The 20,850-nt window shown below is 40.4% G+C and overlaps 1 protein-coding gene and 1 long non-coding RNA gene across 4 annotated transcripts in view; one reads left to right on the plus strand and one right to left on the minus strand.

The window, feature by feature from the left end:
* The window catches only part of LOC146461750 (uncharacterized), a 76,110-nt gene that overhangs the window by 12,596 nt on the left and 42,664 nt on the right, over positions 1–20,850 (plus strand). For all 3 annotated transcript variants that reach the window (XM_085086562.1, XM_085086561.1, XM_085086560.1), the window contains exons 7-19: positions 2,556–2,609; positions 6,145–6,198; positions 8,104–8,157; positions 8,878–8,985; positions 14,395–14,439; positions 15,216–15,269; positions 15,350–15,394; positions 15,895–15,993; positions 16,533–16,586; positions 17,158–17,202; positions 17,856–17,909; positions 18,588–18,632; positions 20,017–20,070. In XM_085086562.1, the coding sequence (XP_084942688.1) occupies positions 2,556–2,609; positions 6,145–6,198; positions 8,104–8,157; positions 8,878–8,985; positions 14,395–14,439; positions 15,216–15,269; positions 15,350–15,394; positions 15,895–15,993; positions 16,533–16,586; positions 17,158–17,202; positions 17,856–17,909; positions 18,588–18,632; positions 20,017–20,070 (765 nt within the window). The remainder of the gene's footprint in view (positions 1–2,555; positions 2,610–6,144; positions 6,199–8,103; positions 8,158–8,877; positions 8,986–14,394; positions 14,440–15,215; positions 15,270–15,349; positions 15,395–15,894; positions 15,994–16,532; positions 16,587–17,157; positions 17,203–17,855; positions 17,910–18,587; positions 18,633–20,016; positions 20,071–20,850) is intronic.
* On the minus strand, positions 6,228–8,086 carry LOC146461751 (uncharacterized). The gene is made up of 3 exons (XR_014857326.1): positions 7,849–8,086; positions 6,858–7,435; positions 6,228–6,643 (listed from the first exon to the last, which is right to left on the minus strand). It is a non-coding gene; the product is annotated as an uncharacterized LOC146461751 (long non-coding RNA).

Genomic DNA, 20,850 nt, shown 5'->3' on the forward strand with positions numbered 1-20,850 from the left:
AGTGCTTGACTCAAGAAATCGCAGGCTTCGTAGCTTGTTGTTAAACACGTTGTTCTTTACTTAGCTTAAACATCACAGCAACTACAACAGCAACTTTGCCAACATTGCATTATGGTAATGAAGAGTTGACAGCTCGTCGCTGTCAAACTAACATTACAAATGTGATAAAATCTAGCTACTTTCTTCATTACATTTCACTAATTCTATTTAAGTGTTCCGTCAAATAACACAACGAGGGCAATATAAAAAAAATACGCAACGCACAATTTTATCGCGTTAAACTTGACATTATTTAAACACAATGAAAGCGGATAAAAATTTGAATAAAAGTCGTTGCCAAGGAACCCTTAACTATCAACAAGGTTTTTGTCAATTTCCATAAATTATGGCGGAGCGTGCTTGCACGATCAAAGCCTATTTAAAAAACACTGTAGGTGTAGGGTACAACCGGATTGGAACAATAGGTGTTTTCGTTTAACAATCACCAGTCTTTACAATGGTTAGTTTTCTAAGTTATTGAAGGTAAAAGTAATAAAAGGTAATAACATAAACAAGCAAAAATTTCGTTGGAAAGACGGCAGAATTACACCAAAAACTATCAAAAACGGGTACACTTAACTGTTTGAAACAATAGAACTTCGTGATTCACAGTTCCAATATTAGAGATTCTAAAGAACTTTTTCATAATCCGGGCTACTATTCATACTATTTAAAGTATCTTGAGATGGTGGTTTTTTCTCCTTGTTCCATAAGATGTTCAGACAGAATAATTGATCTTGGATAAATGTCATTGTCATCTTTAAAATAGTGAGGTCAAATAAGCTGTCTAGTAAACTGCTGTAATGAAACAAAAACATAAAATAAAATTGGTATCAAGCCATTCTACATACAACCCCGTCTGTTTTATCACGTTTTCTTCCGATGGTTGTGCTTAAAATGGTGAAATAATAATTCAATATAACCTTCCATAGAGATGTTCACTTTCAAGAAAGTAAACAACCATTATTTAATACCATTATTAAAATAGAACTTTCTTATTTAGTCTATTATTTTAGGCTGAGAGGCACATGTGGGCTCTCAAAGGACTTTATAAATCTGTCACGAAACTTGATCCTACTAAGACAAAAAAACGAGAGTGAATTGTCTGGAATGGAGCAAACGGAAGAAGAGACTATTCAGGAAGCGAGAGCTTTTATGAGAGAAACCGAAGCAAGCAAACTGCAAAAAACACGAGGAATGTGCTCCCAGCAGATCAAAGAAAAGAAAAGCAGCATTCTATTTGCTGAAAGCTACTGGTTATAAATACCAACCAAAAATAAGAAAAGTTGTTCCCCCAAAACAAACAAAAACAAAAACACCAATCAATCGGAATCTGTAAAAGACACAGATCCGTAGAACGTTATAACGGTGTGAACCTTACATATCAAAGTAAACAAATAGAACAGGCGTCAAACGCGGAAAATGCATGCGGGAAGACACTGAATGGTTTTAGTTTTCCTTCTAATTTGTCATGAGAAAGTCAATGGCGTTGAGTTCTTTAAACAATCAAAAAACGTAGTGAGGGAAAAAATTTCAACTCCCAATCCAAAGCCACTCTATTACAAACATTCGGTCAGTACTTGTTCTCAAAGAATGTGTACGTTGCTAGGATGCCCCTGAGTAAGAGTTTGTAATTTCTCTGGATCATTTAAGTGTTTATTCTGACCCTAACTGTGTTACTTTGGCTTAAAGTTTAAGGAAATATTGAAGTTTTTTTTAAGGATGTTTCTCTTCTACTTGTCGCCTTTGTTGTAAAGGGAGTTTTGGTAAAATTATGGAATCTCTGTGTTTCCATCAGCGAGTGGCCCACCTGCTTATATTTAGAGCTACGTTTTTGCTAGAGTTTAAAAGATTTGTCGATAAAAGGCTGTCATTGCGTTCTTTTAACAGATATATTTTTTGGTTTCGTGCTGCTGTTATGATTCGCAGTGGGCATTTATTGATTCAGTTGAGGCGACTGTCACTCTTACATTTTCTGCTCAAAATTTAAGATTTCTGTTTTCCATAACTGAAAGGTTTGTCTCCGGAAGAACGTATTACCATATCACTAAACAAAGTTTCCTAAGCTACCTTGCTTAATCCTAAGTTGTCCGTGTGACACAGTTAAGCATAGGAACAATTAACATGCAAAAACCAACTTAGTCGTTAAGTCCACAGAAAAAAGTCGTTGAGTCCACCGAAAAGTCGTTGAGTCCACCAAAAAGTCGTTAAGTCCACTCTGCCGTTGGTCGTCAAGTCAACTCAAAGTCGCAATGTCAACATTATGGTTGCTAAGTCCACATTCTTAAGTCGCTGAGTCAACAAAAAAAGGTACCAAGTCCACCATCAGTCTAATCATCATCATCATTGTCGTCATCATCATCATCATCATCATCGTCGTCATCATCATCATTATCATCATTATTTTAACAATCATTGTTATGACTTTAAACATGTGGTAGTCCGTGGCGCTTCTGTTCATTGTTTTCTGACATTTCTTTATTAATAATGTAATTCCATCTTAACGTTCATTGCAGGGTCTTCCCGGAGAACCTGGTTCGCCTGGACCTTCGGGAATTCGTGGATTACCAGTGAGTTCAAACTCTTGATTACCCCTATCCTAATATGGTATTTTTGCATGATGCACTAAAACTACGAAGTACATCTAGAGTTGTGTGATTATTCTCGATTACAATTATAATAATTTATTGACCAGATACAGTTGTTGATTTGACTTCGAAGAACAGGAAATTAGGAGGCGAGGAGTGAGCACAAACAAATGATTTAATAAACAACGTTTGCCATCTTACACCGAGCACATGGTAGAACTAAGGCCGCAAAGTGTCCAGGTTGATTACGTACACGTAGGCATGCAATGCATGCGTACTCATAGTCTCGCCAACATATCAACAACAGTTACTGTCAGTGATGTCATGATCATTTATGGTTGAATCAGATTTATTTGCCATTCTTGTTGTTTGAGTTTCCATCACTGTTCACTAGGTTTTGTTGCACTCTCAAATGAAAGGTTTTGGATAAGAGAGATATTATGTGACTTTTTCTGCTTTAAAAAATAAATTACTCCAAGTAAGCCCTATTTTGGCACAGTTGCATGTATGGTAAAAAACTTAGTTGCGTGTTTAATTTTTGAGTAAACTACTAAATAAACAAGAAATGAAGAGGTGCCTGGAAAAAAGCCCTAAGTGACTTCTGACAAACTGTTAGATTCTCCTTCCAAATCTCCTTGTATTCACTTGTTAGACAAAAGGAGAATTTGACCTTACATCAAAGTCACTTAGGGCCTTGTTCCAGGAACCCCTTCAAATAGCTTATTACTTTTCAAGAAAACACAAGCAACCCACACAAAGGAAATATGGAACCTTGAATGATTTCTTTTGTTCACAACTACCAATGCTTCACTCAACTGGTTCAGTCTTGTTTACAAAAGAAATCAGTCAAGTATTGGATGTTTGTGTTTTCTAGAAAAGTTATAAGCTATTTCTTGTTTAGTTTACGTGACAACCGATCTCTGTGCCAAAAATAGGGCCCATTTGGAGCAATAATGATTTTAAGGTAAAAAAAGTCATTTATGCCTTGCTTGCCTAAAACCTTTCAAATGTTTTTATTTACATAAGCTAAAGCAAGTGAAAATAAACCATAAAAACGAACAACGTTTGGTGTCATCGTGACGCCATTGTCAAGGTCGCAGTAAACGTGAAAAAAAAAAAGTATTCTGTGTTTCAATAAGTGCCCTCTGATGAGGTCCCAAAATAGCTAAGTGCCCAAGATGGTAAATAGAATCTAAACAGTATCCATTCACTTTCTTACAGCTGGTATATTTGTCATTGTTCATGTTGACTTCTATGTAAAAACAAGTCAAGGTAGTTACTTGACTTGCTTTTACCATGGTCAAGGACATTGACTTTGCGAATATATACTGCAGAAGATGACTCGAATGCCCATTGGTATGAGTTTTTGGTTAGATCATGTCAATAATTAGGTAAATTGAAGGGCTGGGAGCATAACCGACTTATGTCGAATTTCAGCCCGTTTTCTGAGTTTGCTCGGATTTGTCCGAATTTTTGCATGTGAACTTCAATTCGATTGAAAAACATTGTTCACTATTTTTTTCCGCCGATTTGTGTTTCATATTAATGCCATTGGGAATTGTTACCATCTTCTAAAGAAAAATCGATAACATTATAGTCACTATGGATGACCAAAAGGACAATGCATTGAGTATTAATATTTGTATTAAATAGGAACTTGTTGTCTTTAAACCACGGCACACGAAAGCGGTCTTTCTCGTGGGAGAAACGAAAAGAATTCTGTTACACTTTCATTTGATTGTTACAAACTACTATGTGCGTGACAGGAATGTAAGAAACGCACCTCAGATACAATACGTCATCAAAATGTCCGCACAGTTCTCGGCCACAGTTCTTACCACTAAAAAGTCATTTATATATGTTCGTTGGCAATGTTTTACCTTTGGCAGCGTGTAAATGCTTTGTTTATCATTAGATCGCCATGTTGAAATGCTTTCCTAAAGGTGTTTCACAGAGGAAATCTATTTTCCAACAGTTCTCACCCCATTACGTAAAAATAATTCAAAATTCAATTAGTTTCTTTATTGTGACATGGGCGAGAACTGTTGCCAAATTACTAAGATGCACTTTTGCTGTGATCAAAAGGGGTAGAATAGAAGGGCAACAAATCAGTTTTTCATTGAGAGAAAAGTTTATCTCGAAACAAGCCATTTCCTTTCCTGCAACACGATTTGAATAAGCGAGAACTGAGGGTGAGAACTGTTACGCATTGAAAGAAAACAAGTTCTATGTCACGCACTGCGTGACTTACGGCCTTACTGGCTTTCAAGAGACCAGTCTTTATATGAAATGCAGTTATTTTCCCTTACGGTTAAGAGAAAAGTTACAACCATGTTAATGAAATAATGTGACAGTGTTGCTTGAAGTTCGTTATGCTACTAGTTGGTTTTATCGCCCCGAAAGGAAAACACAAAATTGGAACTAGCACTTTTTTGAAATCACGCGAAAGCTATTTGCGCCACACTTAACCTACGGCTAAAAAGAGTAACTTTCTTGACTTCGTTAATGCACAAAGCGAAAATATGCACCATAGGACTTGGTTGACCGAAAACCGTAACTTACATTCCAATGTTTCCACTTCCCAAATACGCACGGTTACCTTACAATAAGAACGCGCGGTCCGAGTCTTCTTAACCGACGAGCACGACGTGGACAACATCTCTAACAACATTAACCTTCCAAGCACGTTTACTAGTAAACAAGGAAACCACCACATTCCCCTCCCCCCCCCCCCCCCCCCAACTCAATGTTGTTTTCTGGGTCACGAACAGTCTCCTGGCAAGCATCACCTTCCAAATCAACATTGCATAAGGGGGAGGGGGGGGGGGAAGGGAGAAATAACTGTGGTAGAATTAAGAAGAAAGAAACAGTGAGTGAGTGGTTTCTACATCTGTTTTCGGTTGTCATTGCATAGGGGGAGGGAGTGGGAGAGAGAAGTAAAGTTCTGTGGTAGAATTACAAGAGAGAGAAATAGTAAGCAAGTGGTTTTTGCGCTGTTGGTGTTTGGTTTTCTCAAGGAGTTTTGTACACGATTGTAAAACCGCGAAATGTTTTCAAAACCAGGGAGAGCAAAAATTGGGACAAATGCAAGCGAAATCGTAAACTGGGCTAAAATTCGACATAAGGCGGTTATGCTCTCAGCTCTTCAATTATTAGCTGTACTTGTAAATTTTTATTTAAACTAGATTAGACCTAACATTGTAAATTTTTAAGTCTTATTTTGTAATTATTCTTTATTTATTTACAGTCGAACCTCTCCTTACGGACACCTCTCTATTACGGACAGTTCACTTGGTCCCCGAGAGACCGAAATCGATATAAGGCCTACCTCTCTAAAACGGACACCTCTATAATAAGGACACTTATTCCTGTCCCCTTGGTGTCCGTAATAAAGAGGTTCGACTGTATTTACACACGATCCCACAAGCTGCAAAGCTTAATACTTATCGTGTTTAAATAAAGGTTACTTACTTACTTACTTTTAATAAATAATTGTTGTGGATTCTTATTTCAACAGGGAACCCCTGGAGACCCAGGTGATCCTGGTCAGCCTGGAAGAGGAGGCTTAAATGTATGTTATTGATTACTGTAATAATAGTATAGCACGCTTGGTTATGACAGCTATAGGCTGTTTGTCTGTTGATTGTACTACAATCATCGCCAAGTTCTGTTGGGAAGATTAGAAAACAAGCCCGGTATAGCAGCTAGTTTTTATTAGTTATGTTTGTTTACTCCTTTGTTTGTCGTTTCCCCCACCCCCTGTTCAATGTTGAATTCCCCATGAAGAATAATGCGTAAAGATTTATTAACAGTAGCTGTTGACACTCAACATTGACACAGGGGAGGGGAGGAACGTGAACGCAAGGCAAACCTTAGCAATCTTCCGAAGAGTTTAGGCGATGATTGTAGGTCATACCTGACTAGACAGTGTGGCAGTGTTTAGTTTTCAAGTACTGCTCTGACCACAACTGACAAGCTGCATGGAGATATTTGACAGCTGGTAGCTGTGTGTGGGTCTTGACAATCTGCGAGCCAGCAAGCCATGCGAGGCATTCAGGTTAGCCTAAAAAACACTCCGGTTAGCCTAAAAAGCATTCCGGTTAGCCTAAATAGCACTCAGGATAGCTTAACAGTTAGCATTTATGTTGGGAGTTGTTTGTGCCTCGCATGCCTCGCTTGCCTCGCTTGCCTCGCTGGGTCGCATATTGTCCACACTCGCTGTGTGTTCACATCTTCCAGCAGTGTGCATGCATGTACAGTTGTAAACTTACAAGTTACCTTCTCCCTGCCAGTTGATCTTGGCGTTACTAACACATTGTACTGAAATCACATGGTGTGAATGAATTGAATCACAACCTTACCAACAAGCAGGGTCATACTACAGTAACTGCTCTCGGTGCTCATCAATATATGACAGTATTTTTGTGTGGTGTTGCTTAAGGCTGTTGGCCTCATCTCCTACACTTCCTAATCCTTTAAAAAATTTATCAAAGACTATTCTCTTTAACACCCTTTTCTTACTGTAACAGTATTTTCCAAACAAAAGCCTGTGTTTTTGGATCAGGCTGATGGCATTCATTTTTGATTATGTTGGGTAGGATAAGAGAATTACCATGAATCGACTGAAAACAGTTGTCGTAGTTGCCTTCATATACTATGTTTAACATTATCTCTTCTTTGTCTTTAACAGAAGAACACCCATTACTCTACATGTAAATCCAAGCCCTTCACTTGCTCAGACATTGTCTAACAAAGGCCCCGCCTTAAGACAATCAGTGGGCCTCCAAATCTGTTTATAAGTGGTTTATCTTTAGGTGGGGGTTCACCTGAAAGCCGTTTTCACGCCGCTTAAAATCGGTCAACTGGAAATATCTTGTTTGCATTTCAAGCAATACAAAAACCCTCCATTCATAACACAAATCAATGATTTGGGGTGTTTTATGAATTTTTGGGTGATTTTTAGGTATATTTGGAAGGAAATAATTTTTCTTGAAGGATTGGTAAAATTGAAAGAAATAAGAAATGTTGAAGATTTAGTGAAGTTTTAAAATTAGAATTTGTAGTTAATGATTAATAGATGGATACCAAGTAAGTCCACTAGCAACCTGGGGTGCTCTTGCGTGGTTATGGACTGTCTGTTAGTGTTCCAAAAATCATTTTCTTTCTTCTATCCATTCTTAAAACCTCTTCAAATTTCACTCAAATTCAGGTAGAGCCCCACCTTAAGTAGATAAATAATTTTCTAGTCTGGGATGCAAGCCTTCTTGTTACCGTCGGCAGTAGACAAAGTTTTGGCAAAATTGAAAATGGGTTAGAACGTGGTTTCGTTAAACACTGTTTAAACTGTCTTTTGATAACTGACCCTTAAAGACTGCAACGGAAACAATAAACCAAATGTAAAGAATGTGGTTCAAAATATTCCTGAAGCTGAATGTAGAAAGTCACCGATTTGAAAATACATTATATGATCTTTTAGGGAACGAAAGGTCAGCCAGGATTAGGGGGGCCGCCTGGGCCGCCAGGACCTCCGGTAAGTCATCTGATATTTGCATGGTTAAATTGCTCAACTTAGCACATGTTGTTGCTTAGATGCTGTGCAGGGCTGTCAAAAGTTTTGATGGCACATGTTGCTGTAGCCTCATATGTGGACACTCTTTGGGCCAAAGAGCATCTGCCTCGGAGCTAGTGTTGCTTTGAACGTTTTTATGCCTCTGTATTTGAAACTTGTCACTTTGTAAGCAAATTAAACCTTCATCAGTCAAGAGGAGGTGAGATCTATAACAGGTACAGTGAAGACAAACTGTCTAGGTTTCAACTGTTTCAGAGGAATGGTCTAGTTTGAGTTTGAGGTTCAAACTTGAAGTAAATCAAATAAACAGAACTTACAACATTGGCGGAAACAAAAACAGAAATCTAGCAACTGAAAGCAGACATAAAAAGCACTTAACAGGACTAGAGATTTCTTCACCTTCCTTTAGTTCTACGAAAAGATTCTTATTGACCGTGTAATGTTCTATCGTTAATTATCGACATTCACCGACAAAATAATTTGAGAAGTAAACTATCTTTAAGCAAAATGCAAAAAAGCGCCTCCCCACTTGACATTCCACAGGGAAGGATAATCAACAAGTGTTCATATTTCGCACGGTGAATGTTGATTAGCATGTTCAGTTCATTGTTCATTTGTGTTAAGATCTGACAGTCATGTTCAATTCACTTTCTTATCTCACTTTTCCTTTCACATTTTCAGGGTGAAAAAGGAGCTGATGGAGAAAAGGGCGCTGATGGATTCAAAGGTGACATGGGAAGACCTGGACTGAAAGGACCAAAGGGTCTTAGAGGACCTCAAGGTCGCAAGGTTGGTGTATTTAACAATTAGAACATTGGAGTCCCACACAAGCACAGCTTGTGTTTGAAATACCTGCATTTGATTTGGAAAGAAAGTAATGTAAAAGAGAGAAAAAGTAACTAGACTCTGTTCGGCTTCAACCATGCAAGATTATAAATATATACCAATCTTGATAGTAATCTGTTTTGGTGTCATCCTTGTTAATCACCTTCAAAAATAAAATATGTTTTGACTCTAATTTCCTTTAACCCCTCCTCCCTTTCTTCTTTATCAATTATTCCAAAGGTTGTGAAAAGTTCTGAAAGATTTATGAAGCATTGCAGTACAAAGCTACATGGATGATAGTATTTGTATAGCAGACAAAACATACATTGTTCTATAACAAAAAAGAATTCCTGAAACGTGTGTGTATGCTGGTGCATCATAGGTTTACCACACAGTGCTACCCCCCTGTAGTAACATGAAGTCCTAACTGACCGCTGACCAGCGATAGCGATCAGGGAGTTGTTGTGCATTGATTTGTGCATGCAGTATGAATCGGTCGTATTAAATCATGTTGTGTTTATGCCTGTGGTCTTGGTACTTTTCCGGACTCAACATGGTGTCAGAAGCGAGATCTTCCTTCTAGCCTCAGCTGCTGAGATCAAACCAGTTGAAGAAACGATCGAAAAGACGGCTTAATCGGTCAAAGTGCACGTGGTTTCAAACAAGATGGCGGAAAGCATGCCATTCGCCAGACCGCCGGAACCGCTGGAAATTTCGACGGGAAATCCTGCTCACTCGTGGGGGAAATGGAAACAAAAATTCGAAATTTACCTCAAGGCAATTGGAGCTTCAAAGAAACCCGATGAAATGAAGGTGGGGCTGCTTTTAAACCACATCGGCGAGCCGTGTTTGGAAATTTACTCAAATTTTACCTACTTACCCGAGTGTGACGACCCCGCGGGAGGAAAAGACAAACTTCCAGCCGAAAATTCCGACAACTACGCGACCGTTACGGCAAAGTTTGATGAATACTTTCAGAAACGGGACCCTCAACTCATGCTGCGAGAGAAATTTTGGATTCACCTTAAACGAGAGCCGACGCAGACCTTTGATTCGTGGGTCGTGACTGTCAAAGAAAGAGCCGCCGAGTGCAAGTTTCCAGCTGATTTCTGTGAGCAAGCAGTCAGAGACAAACTTACCTTTTCCTGCAAGGAAGACAATTACAAGCTGAAGCTCTATGACGAAGGAGCAGCCCTTTCACTCAAAAAGGCGGTAAAGATCCTGTCTTTGAAGGAAGCAACAAAACGCGAGTTACAAGAATCAAAAACTGCAGAGATTGAGAGTGTCATACCGCGAGGGAACAGGTCAGGCCCTAACTCTGATCAAGTTACAGAGCAAAGGAACCAGCGAGACCCTAAAAGGAAGCCCTTCTAAACAGTTGGCCGAAACTGTAGTTATTGCAACCGCCAGCACCCCCCTGGAAGGAGAAACTGCCCAGCCGCAGATACATGATGCAGCAAATGCAATAAAATGGGGCATTTCCCTATCATATGTAAGAGTGTGAAAGTCAACCAGGTTCTCGAAGCTGAGAATGACCTAAGCCCCACATTTGTGGGAGGGGTAACCACACCCACATGTTCCAATATTTCCAAATCAGAACCAGCTGCAAACCCTCAAACCGGTAGGTCCGAAGCCGGATGGCATGTCCAGCTCAAAGTCCAAGACCAAGACATGCTAACATGGTGCATTGATACAGGAGCACAAGTGTCTGTGATGCCTGAAGCCATCTACAAGTCATCATATGGGCCGCTTTCAAAATCCGATAGAGAACTTGTCGGAGCAGGGGATGTTCCTCTGGCGACCCTTGGATGTGCAGTCATGAACCTCACTCTAGCTGGAACAGTCATCAAGGAACAAGTGTACATAGTCAGAGGGGCATCCAAGTTGCTTCTTGGGATACCTGCCATCCGAAGTCTTGGCCTTATCCATGAAATCCCAGGGACATACAGTGTCAAAGCTGTTCATCTGACGCCTGATAACCATACACTCCGATCAGGGACAAAGGAGGACATTATCAAGCAGTACCCAACACCCTTTCAAGGCCGCGGCAAACTGGAGGGTGAACATACAATTCATTTAAAGGAAGGGGCCACACCCTTTTGTCTGACCACTCCCAGGCGAGTACCACTGCCACTTATGAAAAAGGTGCAGGAAGAGATCAAACGTATGGAACAACTGGATGTTATTGAACCAGTAGACGAGCCGACAGAATGGTGTTCGCCAATTGTGGTAGTGCCAAAGGCCGACGGAAGGGTACGGATATGTGTTGACCTCACACGGCTTAACCAAGCAGTTCGCCGAGAAGTCTATCAATTGCCAACAGTTGAAGAAACGCTGGGAAGCCTTACAGAAGGATCAGTATTCTCCAAGCTTGATGCTAACTCAGGGTTCCACCAGATAGTCCTAAACCCAGAAAGTGCCAAGCTAACTACCTTTATTACGCCTTTTGGCCGTTACATGTTTAAGCGTCTTCCCTTCGGCATATCATCAGCTCCCGAGTACTTCCAGAAGAGGATGGATAAAGAACTCTCTGGAATAGAGGGGGTCAAGTGCCGCATGGATGATATTCTAGTCATTGGGAGAGACCAAGCGGAACATGATCAGCGACTTAAGCAAGTCCTTGACAGGCTAGCGGAGAGGAAACTCACGCTCAACCTTGAGAAGTGCTTATTTTCTCAAACCAGGCTGCAATACTTGGGCCAGATCATTGACAGTGAAGGAATCAGGAAAGATCCCTCAAAGGTTAAAGCTATCACCGACATGGCAGAACCCCAGAACATTGCAGACCTGCGACGTTTCTTAGGATTGGTCAACCACCTAATGAAGTTCTGTCCAGATCTGGCTGAGAAGACGAAACCCTTACGAGACTTGCTCAAGAAAGACAGTGCCTGGGTATTGGGTCCAGCCCAACAAGTAGCCTTTCAACAGTTGAAAGCAGACATGGCATCCGAGCAAGTTCTTGCACTGTACGATCCAGAAAAGGAGACCATGGTCTCATCTGATGCCAGCAGTTTTGGACTAGGTGCAGTTCTTATGCAGAAGCAGCCATCCGGCAAAATGAGGCCAGTGGCCTATGCTAGCAGATCAATGACTGAGACAGAGCGTCGTTATGCCCAAATTGAAAAAGAGGCTTTGGCTATCACATGGGCACTTGAACACTGGGCAGAATTCTTGATCGGAATGAGATTTAAAGTAGAAACAGATCACAAGCCATTGATTCCGTTGTTTTCCACTGAATTGATAGATGAGCTTCCGGTGCGCATACAACGTTTCAGGATGAGACTCATGTATGACTCGCAGTATGTTCAGCATGGGTGGCCGGAAGAGAAACGAAGAGTCCATGGGCCAATAGCTAAATACTGGAGTGAGCGTGACAACATATCCCTTCACAACGGGCTACTCCTGAGAGGAAGACGAATCATTATACCTCCAAGGTTAAGAGCAGATGTGGTAAGGCGTCTACATGATGGTCATCAAGGGATTACCAAAACGCGTGGGAATGCGGCCTCTTCGGTGTGGTGGCCCGGGATCTCCCAAGACATCACAAATGTCGTGCAAAACTGTGCCATGTGTGAGAAATATCGCAGAGAACGCATTGAGCCAACGAAAGGTACTGAATTTCCGGATCGACCGTGAAGCAGATTCGGCGTAGACTTCTTCCAGCACAAGGATAAACATTACCTCCTGGCTGTAGATTACTTTTCAAGAGATGTAGAGATATGTCGAGTGTCCAAGGATGTGAACTCTGCCCAGACTATCCTGCAGCTTAAAAGGGTTTTCAGTCGTCCAGGATTCCAGACATCTTATTTACCGACAATGGCCCCCATTTTGATTCACGTGAGTTCACCGCCTTCTCCTCTGACTGGCAGTTTCAGCACGTAACCTCTTCTCCAAGATATCCCCAGGCCAATGGAGAAGTGGAAAGGGCAGTCCAAACTATGAAGATGGTCTTGAATAAGAGTGGTGACGAATACTTGGCTCTCCTGAATTACAGAGATACTCTGTTGCATCACGGTTACTCTCTAGCACAATTAAGCATGGCTCGGAAACTGCGTACTAGAGTCCCCTGTCACCCAGATAAGCTGAAGCCAGAGACCCCTAACTATGATCACGTCAGAAGAAAAGAGAAGGAATACCGAGCAAAAATGAAGTTCGATTATGAGCAGAGGCACAGAGTAGTAGAGGGAGAGGAGCTGTCATCTGGTGACCGCGTTTGGATCCCTGACCTGAAAGCAGAAGGGACAGTAATTACGCAACACGAATCTCTAAGGTCCGTAGTCATACAGACCTCAAATGGACAAGTGAGAAGGAACCGGAGGATGACGCGAAGAGTTCTTGATGGAAGACCTCCAGCCTCACCCCAAAATGAGGGCTGTGAGAGTCACAAAGCACCACCAACAAGAGAGATGAGCCCAGAGGGGCAAGAAGACTTCGGAGAACTGCCTATCCCTGAGGACCAACCAGCAGTAAATGAGCCCTTACAGCCTAAACCGCTGCTGACCCGCCTTAGACCTAGAGGAGCTCTTAGAAGACCAGAAAGACTTATTGAACAATGCTAAGATTAGTATTTATTTATGACTGTGGAACTGATGTGCTTATTGACATTTAGTTAAGTTAAAAAAAAAGGAGATGTAGTAACATGAAGTCCTAACTGACCGCTGACCGGCGATAGCGATCAGGGAGTTGTTGTGCATTAATTTGTGCATGCGGTATGAATCGGTCGTATTAAATCATGTTGTGTTTATGCCTGTGGTCTTGGTACTTTTCCGGACTCAACACCCCCCCCCCCACACACACACTTAATTGATGATTTGCCACAAATATAAAGTACATGCAAACAGCATAAAAATTTGAATAGTAAGCACTAAACAAGCTAAGTAGTTACAAAAATTATCATGCCTTATCTGGGTTGCGACTGACTTGTAAGAAAAGAAAAGAAACAAACAAGTAGACAAGAAATAAATAAGTAAAGATAGGAAATAGAAAAAAAGTACACGATAGTGAGTGAACCAGTATTTGTGCATAGGTGTGTTAGAAGTAAAAAGAAAATTAACATTCTCGTTCTACTAAGCTGGCATTTATGTAAGTGTGTTAGAAGTAAAAAGAAAATTAACATTCTCATTCTACTAAGCTGGCATTTATGTAAGTACTCAAGAAATTTTTAAGTCGTCATTTGCTTAAATGAACAGAAAGAAAAACTCTTTAGTTCTTCACATCCAAATTACTCCAAATAGAAGGACCAGAGAAATGTGTTAGGTCCTCTTCAGTTGCTGTGTTGTTACTGGCCACTTACAATCCTGCGTGGAGAGGCACAATGTGGTCAGATGGAAACATTGCTGCTTGCTAAATATAATTTTGTTTGTAAATTTGTAGGGTGATAAGGGCTTCACTGGTAATGCAGGCCAGAATGGGACAGAGGTAAGTGCATGCACATATGCTCTAGTTACCAGAGCTGAAGGTAATTATTATGCGTTTCCAACTCTCACTTTCAATTGCAGCATTGTTTTCATGTACATCCATGAAAGGGAATAAAAAATATCTCACCGAGAACTTAAAACTTACAAGTTATCCAGTATCTCCCCTCCCCCCACTGTCCCAGTCTCCTACTCCCCCACTCTATCCCTGGCTCCTTCAGGCTTCTCCTTCTCTATCTCGGTTGCCTTCTGCCCTTCCTGCTCTATACCTGTCTATAATCCTTTGTTATTCCTGCCTCTCTTTGCCCCTCCCCCCTCCATCCCTGGCTCCCTTTGCCTCCCTCCCCTTCCCCCCACTGTCTCAGTCTCCTGCTCCCCCACTCTATCTTTGGCTTCTCCTTTTCTATCACAGTTGCCTTCTGCCCTTCCTGCTCTATACCTGTCTCTAATCCTTTGTTATTCCTGTCTCTTTTTGTCCCTCCCCCTCTCTATCAGTCTCAATCTTCCTTCCCTTTCTTTGTCTTCTCCCTTCCCTTTTTTATCCCTGTCTCCTGCAATCCTTCATTTCTTTCCCTATCCTTTTTTCCTTTCCTCTTCTTATTTTTCACCCTTCTCCTTTCCTTTTTCTTTTATTTTCTCCTTGTCACTGCCATCTCCTTCCCCACCCCTTCCTACCCTGTATTGATGTACTTTTCCTTTGCCACCTCCTATCCTCCCCTCCCTCCCTCTGACACTGTGAAGCCACATAATTGTAACTTGCTTTTACTTGCAAATTGATAGGGAGCACCTGGTGAACAGGGAGAGCCTGGGCCTGATGGTCTCACAGGAGCACCAGTGAGTAGACAACTGTGATGTTTGAAATTTCTTGCTAGTCTGCGTTTTTTTTAAAGATGTTCTTATTTGCTGTGTAACAGGGGCGTCTTGGATCTCCTGGTGCGCAAGGACCAAGTGGCCAAATGGTGAGCAGACTGTCTTGTTGTTATGGTGACTAGCAAAGCTCATGCAATCATCTCCTCGTCAACAGAGGTCGCATTTAGGTCAATAGTTCTGTTGATATGAATTTAGATCTCGCACATTCTATTTCACATTAATATTTTTATTTATTTTCCTTTTTTGTTGTTTTTGTGGACGTATTTCTTTTTAATTCTACTTGAGGACATTAGGTTTCATCAGTTACTCTCCAATTCAAGTAAAAACGAAGTTTCTTTATGTATGTATGCATGCATGCATGCATGCATGCATGCATGCATGCATGCATGCATGTATGTATGTATGTATGTATGTATGTATGTATGTATGTATGTATGTATGTATGTATGTATGTATGTATGTATGTATGACGTTCATGTGCATATCAACAGTCTAACAGGTGTCATAAGGGCCACACTCCTCTGTACTCCTTGTAGTCAGAATTTGTTGATGTATTTTAATTTTATTTCCTTTTACTGATAATTCTCAGGGACCTCCAGGTGTATCAGGACCTGCCGGAGCACCAGGAGCGCCAGGAGAGAAAGGGTCTCCAGGTGACCCAGGTGTAGCAGGAGAGCGTGGAAAACAGGTCAGCACAGTGACAGTGTATGTCATTAGCTCACAGAAGTTTGCTCAGTATTGTTAAAGGTCTCATATGCACTACCAGTTTAACTGTTTTTCATCTTTAAGGAGGAGACTTTCCTGGCAATGATGACTGTTTAACCTTCATTTTAGAATGGGGTTTTGAATTGTGTATCATAAAGCCAATATATAAGTGGTAACTCTGGCCAATTGTACAAATTCAATTCACCAACTCAACCAACAAAAACTCAAGCATAACATGCAAGCAAAGGAAAATGCACTTGACGAAAAAATCATTTTAGTTTGCAGATGTCAAAGTGGTCTTGATTTTCTTATCAAATACTTGCTAGCTGGGATTCTTACATAAAATATATGTTTTGGGTTTGTTGCACATACATAGCTTCAGAGGCTGATAGTTTAAAACATAATTAGTGTGTATAAAATGAAGTTGTTATACTTTTTTGCTGTTTAGGCAAGCCTGACCTTTAAACACTTCAGTTGATAATAAAGTCACTTGCTGAATTTTTTGTTTTTGTTTTGCCCTAGGGTTTGCAAGGACGGAGAGGTATGCAAGGTGCCCAAGGAGACCCTGGTGCTGACGTAAGCTGCGCACTTTTTGAGATCTTGTTGTCTCACCTCGTATTGCATCACATCACGTCACATCTTAGGCCTCACACGATACTTTGCGATACTGCATGTGTTTTAAATTTTGGTACATTTCTCTGCCGTCCTCTGCAAACAACAACATGAAATGATCAATTTCACGGTTTTGTGGAGAACGTGAACGCACAAATGATTTTCTCATTCTCTTTCTTAACTTGAATAACACACCTACGAATCTGGTTTCTGGGTAGTTTGCCATTTCTGTAGAAGTTGAGTGAGTTGAAATATCACAAAGAAGCACTAAAGTTATGTTTTCAAGTGATGTTTTCATTGGCGTTGCGGTCGTCGCTGCTTAAGTTCCCTATTAATAAACATGACAGAAATGGTTTCCACAAAGAATGAAAGGTTTTTGGCAGCTACCTGGAAAATAACATCTCAGCATTCAGGGGTTGGGGGGGGGGGGGGGGTGGTTCTCTGTTTGACATGCCCCTAACTGTTATTTGCAGTTCATCTGATAGTTTAATAATAATTTCATTAAGTTGTTAAATCAGATCTCTTGTACATTTAGGGTACTGCTGGTTTGCCTGGCGCGGAAGGTCAAAAAGGAGCGCAGGTAAAAATAATTTTATGAGTGCATTATTACATGATGACTCAAAATTAATCCTTTGTGTCAAGGTTGTGTTATGTCTTTTTGACCGTTGTGCTGCTTGTCTTCATTGCGTGATGGTGTGGACTACCTTTGTATATCAATCTGAGTACTACCATAAAATGGTCGATGGTAATTGGTGCATTTCCATGTTGGCTTTGGTTGTTAGTAATTGGAGGATTTTTTTTATCCTAATTCAAATTAGATGCTGTTCCCTCGGGGTCCTCTGTGGTACCAATTGGCAGTTGTGCTGTTTGATTGTGGCCATCTTTGCTTTCGGAATTTCAATTCCATTGTTCCCATTAATGTTGTTAGGTTGAAGTCTTATGTGATTGTTAGGTTGCATTGTATTATTTCATTTTACAAATTCAAGCAAATGTTCCATGCCAAAATGACCAAAATGTGCTTAACATTAACAGAAATAAATAAAATCCAGTAGAAACAATATAAAAAGCTGCCTTAAAATGCTTGTCTAAGCCTTTCACTTTAGTTAGCGTTTATATTAAGTAGCAAAGGCTTCAATTTTGTATTAAATCCCATGAAGGTGCAAGGTGGAGATGTGTTGGTCATCTCTTTAACTTGAAATAATTATTAAAAACAAAGTTCATTTTAAATTTCAGGGTGATCCTGGTCCGCTGGGCCCACAGGGATTACCAGGTGCTCCAGGTCGACCGGTAAGATATTGCCTTGTGATTATCCAAAGAAAAAAATCTCCTTACATTTTTTGGAGTTTCAATGTGTTTAGCATGAAGCACTAATCCACAGTACGAAAAAAACATGGCAAATGTACCACAACATCTTTTTTTTAGCGCTTTGGGTCCGGAAACTGAGGGGGAAATTACATGTAAATTAGGGAAAAACAAAATTCGCTTTGACTTGTAGCTTTCAAAAGGTGATTTGGATGCTAAGTTGCATTTAGAGGTCGTGAAAAATTCGACAATTCATTTTATTTCAAAATTCTTTGTATGGTTTGATAGCCAGCTCTATAAGTTTTAATTTGATATAGGGGTTTAGGGACCTACAGTTTAACCGGACACACTACATCGCTTGAACGTGAGACACCTCTAAAGGCATTCAAACCTTAAGTGGCAATACTTTCTTTACTGGCTTTGTCCCAAGTCATTATCCCTTGCACTGCACCACAAGATCGCAACAACAAATTAATTAACCTTAGACTGTTTCTAGAGTTGCCTAGTAAGTATTTTCTCTGTGTATAAATAATTTCATTCTTTTATTTTAATATCATTTTCTTCCTTAAGCCTGTCCCAAATAGCTCAAACGCTACCAGTGGATTCTCAAATGTTTTTCTGTGAAATGTTAAAAGTGAATAAAGTTGTCGTTTTCACTTGCAGGGTAGGGCTGGTGAAGATGGAACAGCAGGGCCCCCTGGCTCACAGGTGTGTAGAATATTTGGAAGAATTTATTTGCTATTTTGGCTGAGGGGTGGGTGCTTATTCAAGGGAGACATCAGAGTGTGGGTTCTTATTTATAAGTACATTTGTTATACCTGAGTAGAGAGAGGTTCACGTACATCTGTAAGATTAAAGTGCCTTAATGCTATGTGGTTACCCTCACATGTCTCGGAGTAAAGACGAGAACTAACAACAAACTCAACCCAGATATGATGCCGAGTCCATGAATCGAACCTGGGCCGCATTGGTGGGAGGCGAGTGTTCTCACTACTGCGCCATCCCTGTTCCCCTAAACCTTTTTTGTCTCAGGTTATTCCATCCCATTTCCCGGAACAAGAGATCAACCTTACAGTCATAATTAAGGAGTTTAAGAAGCTACTACAGCAATGACAACCAGCGCCTTACAAAACAATAGGATTTAATGAGGAAAAACAAAGGCCCTGCACATGCATTATAAATTTTGGGAAATTTCTTCACCATGCTCGGCCAAAGTAGCCAAGTAACGCAAAGTAGTACAAGTAACGCTTACGTTAAGTACAACTAACATTAGCTTAAGTACAACTTACATTTTCAAGCGACATTGCTGTTGCTGTCATGGGGTCCCTATTGGCGTACATTAGAATCCATGCTGCATTACTGTAAATGATCTAATAAACGCCCCCCTAAGCTGACAAGTTTGTATTAAACGCCCCTCTCTAACAAACGCCCCCTGTCTAATAAACGCCCCCCTTCCCTGAAAATCACACATAAACTAGAAATAGATGTACAATATAATCAATTAATTTATTTGTGTTCTTGCTTAATTTACACCGGTGTGTGAGTTGTGTCTCGCTCAATTTCCAGTTCAAAGTGAGGATAGCGCTCTTTAATGCTCTTGATCTCTGTGCTTAGGATATCAGCAGTTTTATTTCGGCTTGTCCTAGCATTATTGTAGCATCCCGGAATTACAAGGCCTACTTCACGTTTCACTAGATAGTCTGCTAAAGCTCTGTCATTTAGGTTATTATAATACCGTATTGTTACAGTTATTAGAATAAACGCCTCTCTTTTAAACGCCTCTTATCTTTTAAATGCCCCCTTCAGACCCTTCAATAAACTCCCCCGGAGTTTATTAAATCATTTACGGTATTCTGTAACCTCTGGTTGTAGTTGAGAGAACTTGTAGAAACATCCAAGCATTTTAGCTTTGGTGATAATTTCCTTTAGTTTATTCTCATGACCTCTAGTTCTGACAATATTGTAGCCATGACAATTTTCAGAGATATTAGATTCTGATCACCACTGGTTCTCAATTTAAATGGGTAACGATTGTTTATTATTTTACAATGTTATGGCGTGTTTAAATCTGGATGTTTTCTGTCTTATTTAGGGTGAAACCGGTCCACCTGGCCCTCCTGGACTTCCTGGCCAGACTGGTTCAAGGGTATGTAAAAATAAATCCTGATATTTCTAAGGACAGAAAAACCACTTCCAATATTGTGCGATACGAACAAAACAAAAATTTTAATTAGCCGTGCATTCTGACACAATGCTCAGATGCTGGCGTGTCATTTCACTCACTGCCTATTGTTTAGCGTGCCAATTTGCCTTGCCCATATATCACCTTTTTCCCTGTTTTCACGTGGAGGGTCACATTTGGAGTTATGATAGTTTAATAATAATGATAGTTTCTCTAGGATATTAAATGTGAATAAGGGAGAAACGAAGACTCTGAAAAAAATCCGAGTCCCAGATGGGATTTGAACCCACAACCCTCCGTGATCTAGTCGGATGCTCTAACCACTGAGCTACTGGAGACTCTATGGTGAGCAAGGGTCAAATTGTGGGTATCGACTGGAACCGCATCGCGCGGCTACACAGTCACGTATCCCATCTGGGACTCGGATTTTTTTTTCCAGATCTTCGTTTCTCCCTTATTCACATTTAATATCCTGTTGTTGTTGTTGTTGTTTCTCTGATAGTTTCTCTAAGGTGAAATTAAAATTGTTGGGTTTTGAGGAACCTGCAGTCTTTGTGACATTTGTTGGGACGGATCTTGTCACCCTGCCCTCTGAGTGTTTGCTATTTTTCGGACAATTCTGAGATGTGAAAAAAAAAGGAGGCACTGTCCTTTAGAAGTCATAATTCTTACTATTGTTTGAACTGTTGATGCTAATTAACTTAATTTCTCTCTTTCATTTATGATTTGCAAAATGTATCTTAA

Source organism: Pavona decussata, unplaced genomic scaffold (assembly GCF_977016875.1).
Source record: "Pavona decussata unplaced genomic scaffold, jaPavDecu1.1 SCAFFOLD_195, whole genome shotgun sequence".
In the NCBI taxonomy this organism is placed as follows: domain Eukaryota; kingdom Metazoa; phylum Cnidaria; class Anthozoa; order Scleractinia; family Agariciidae; genus Pavona; species Pavona decussata.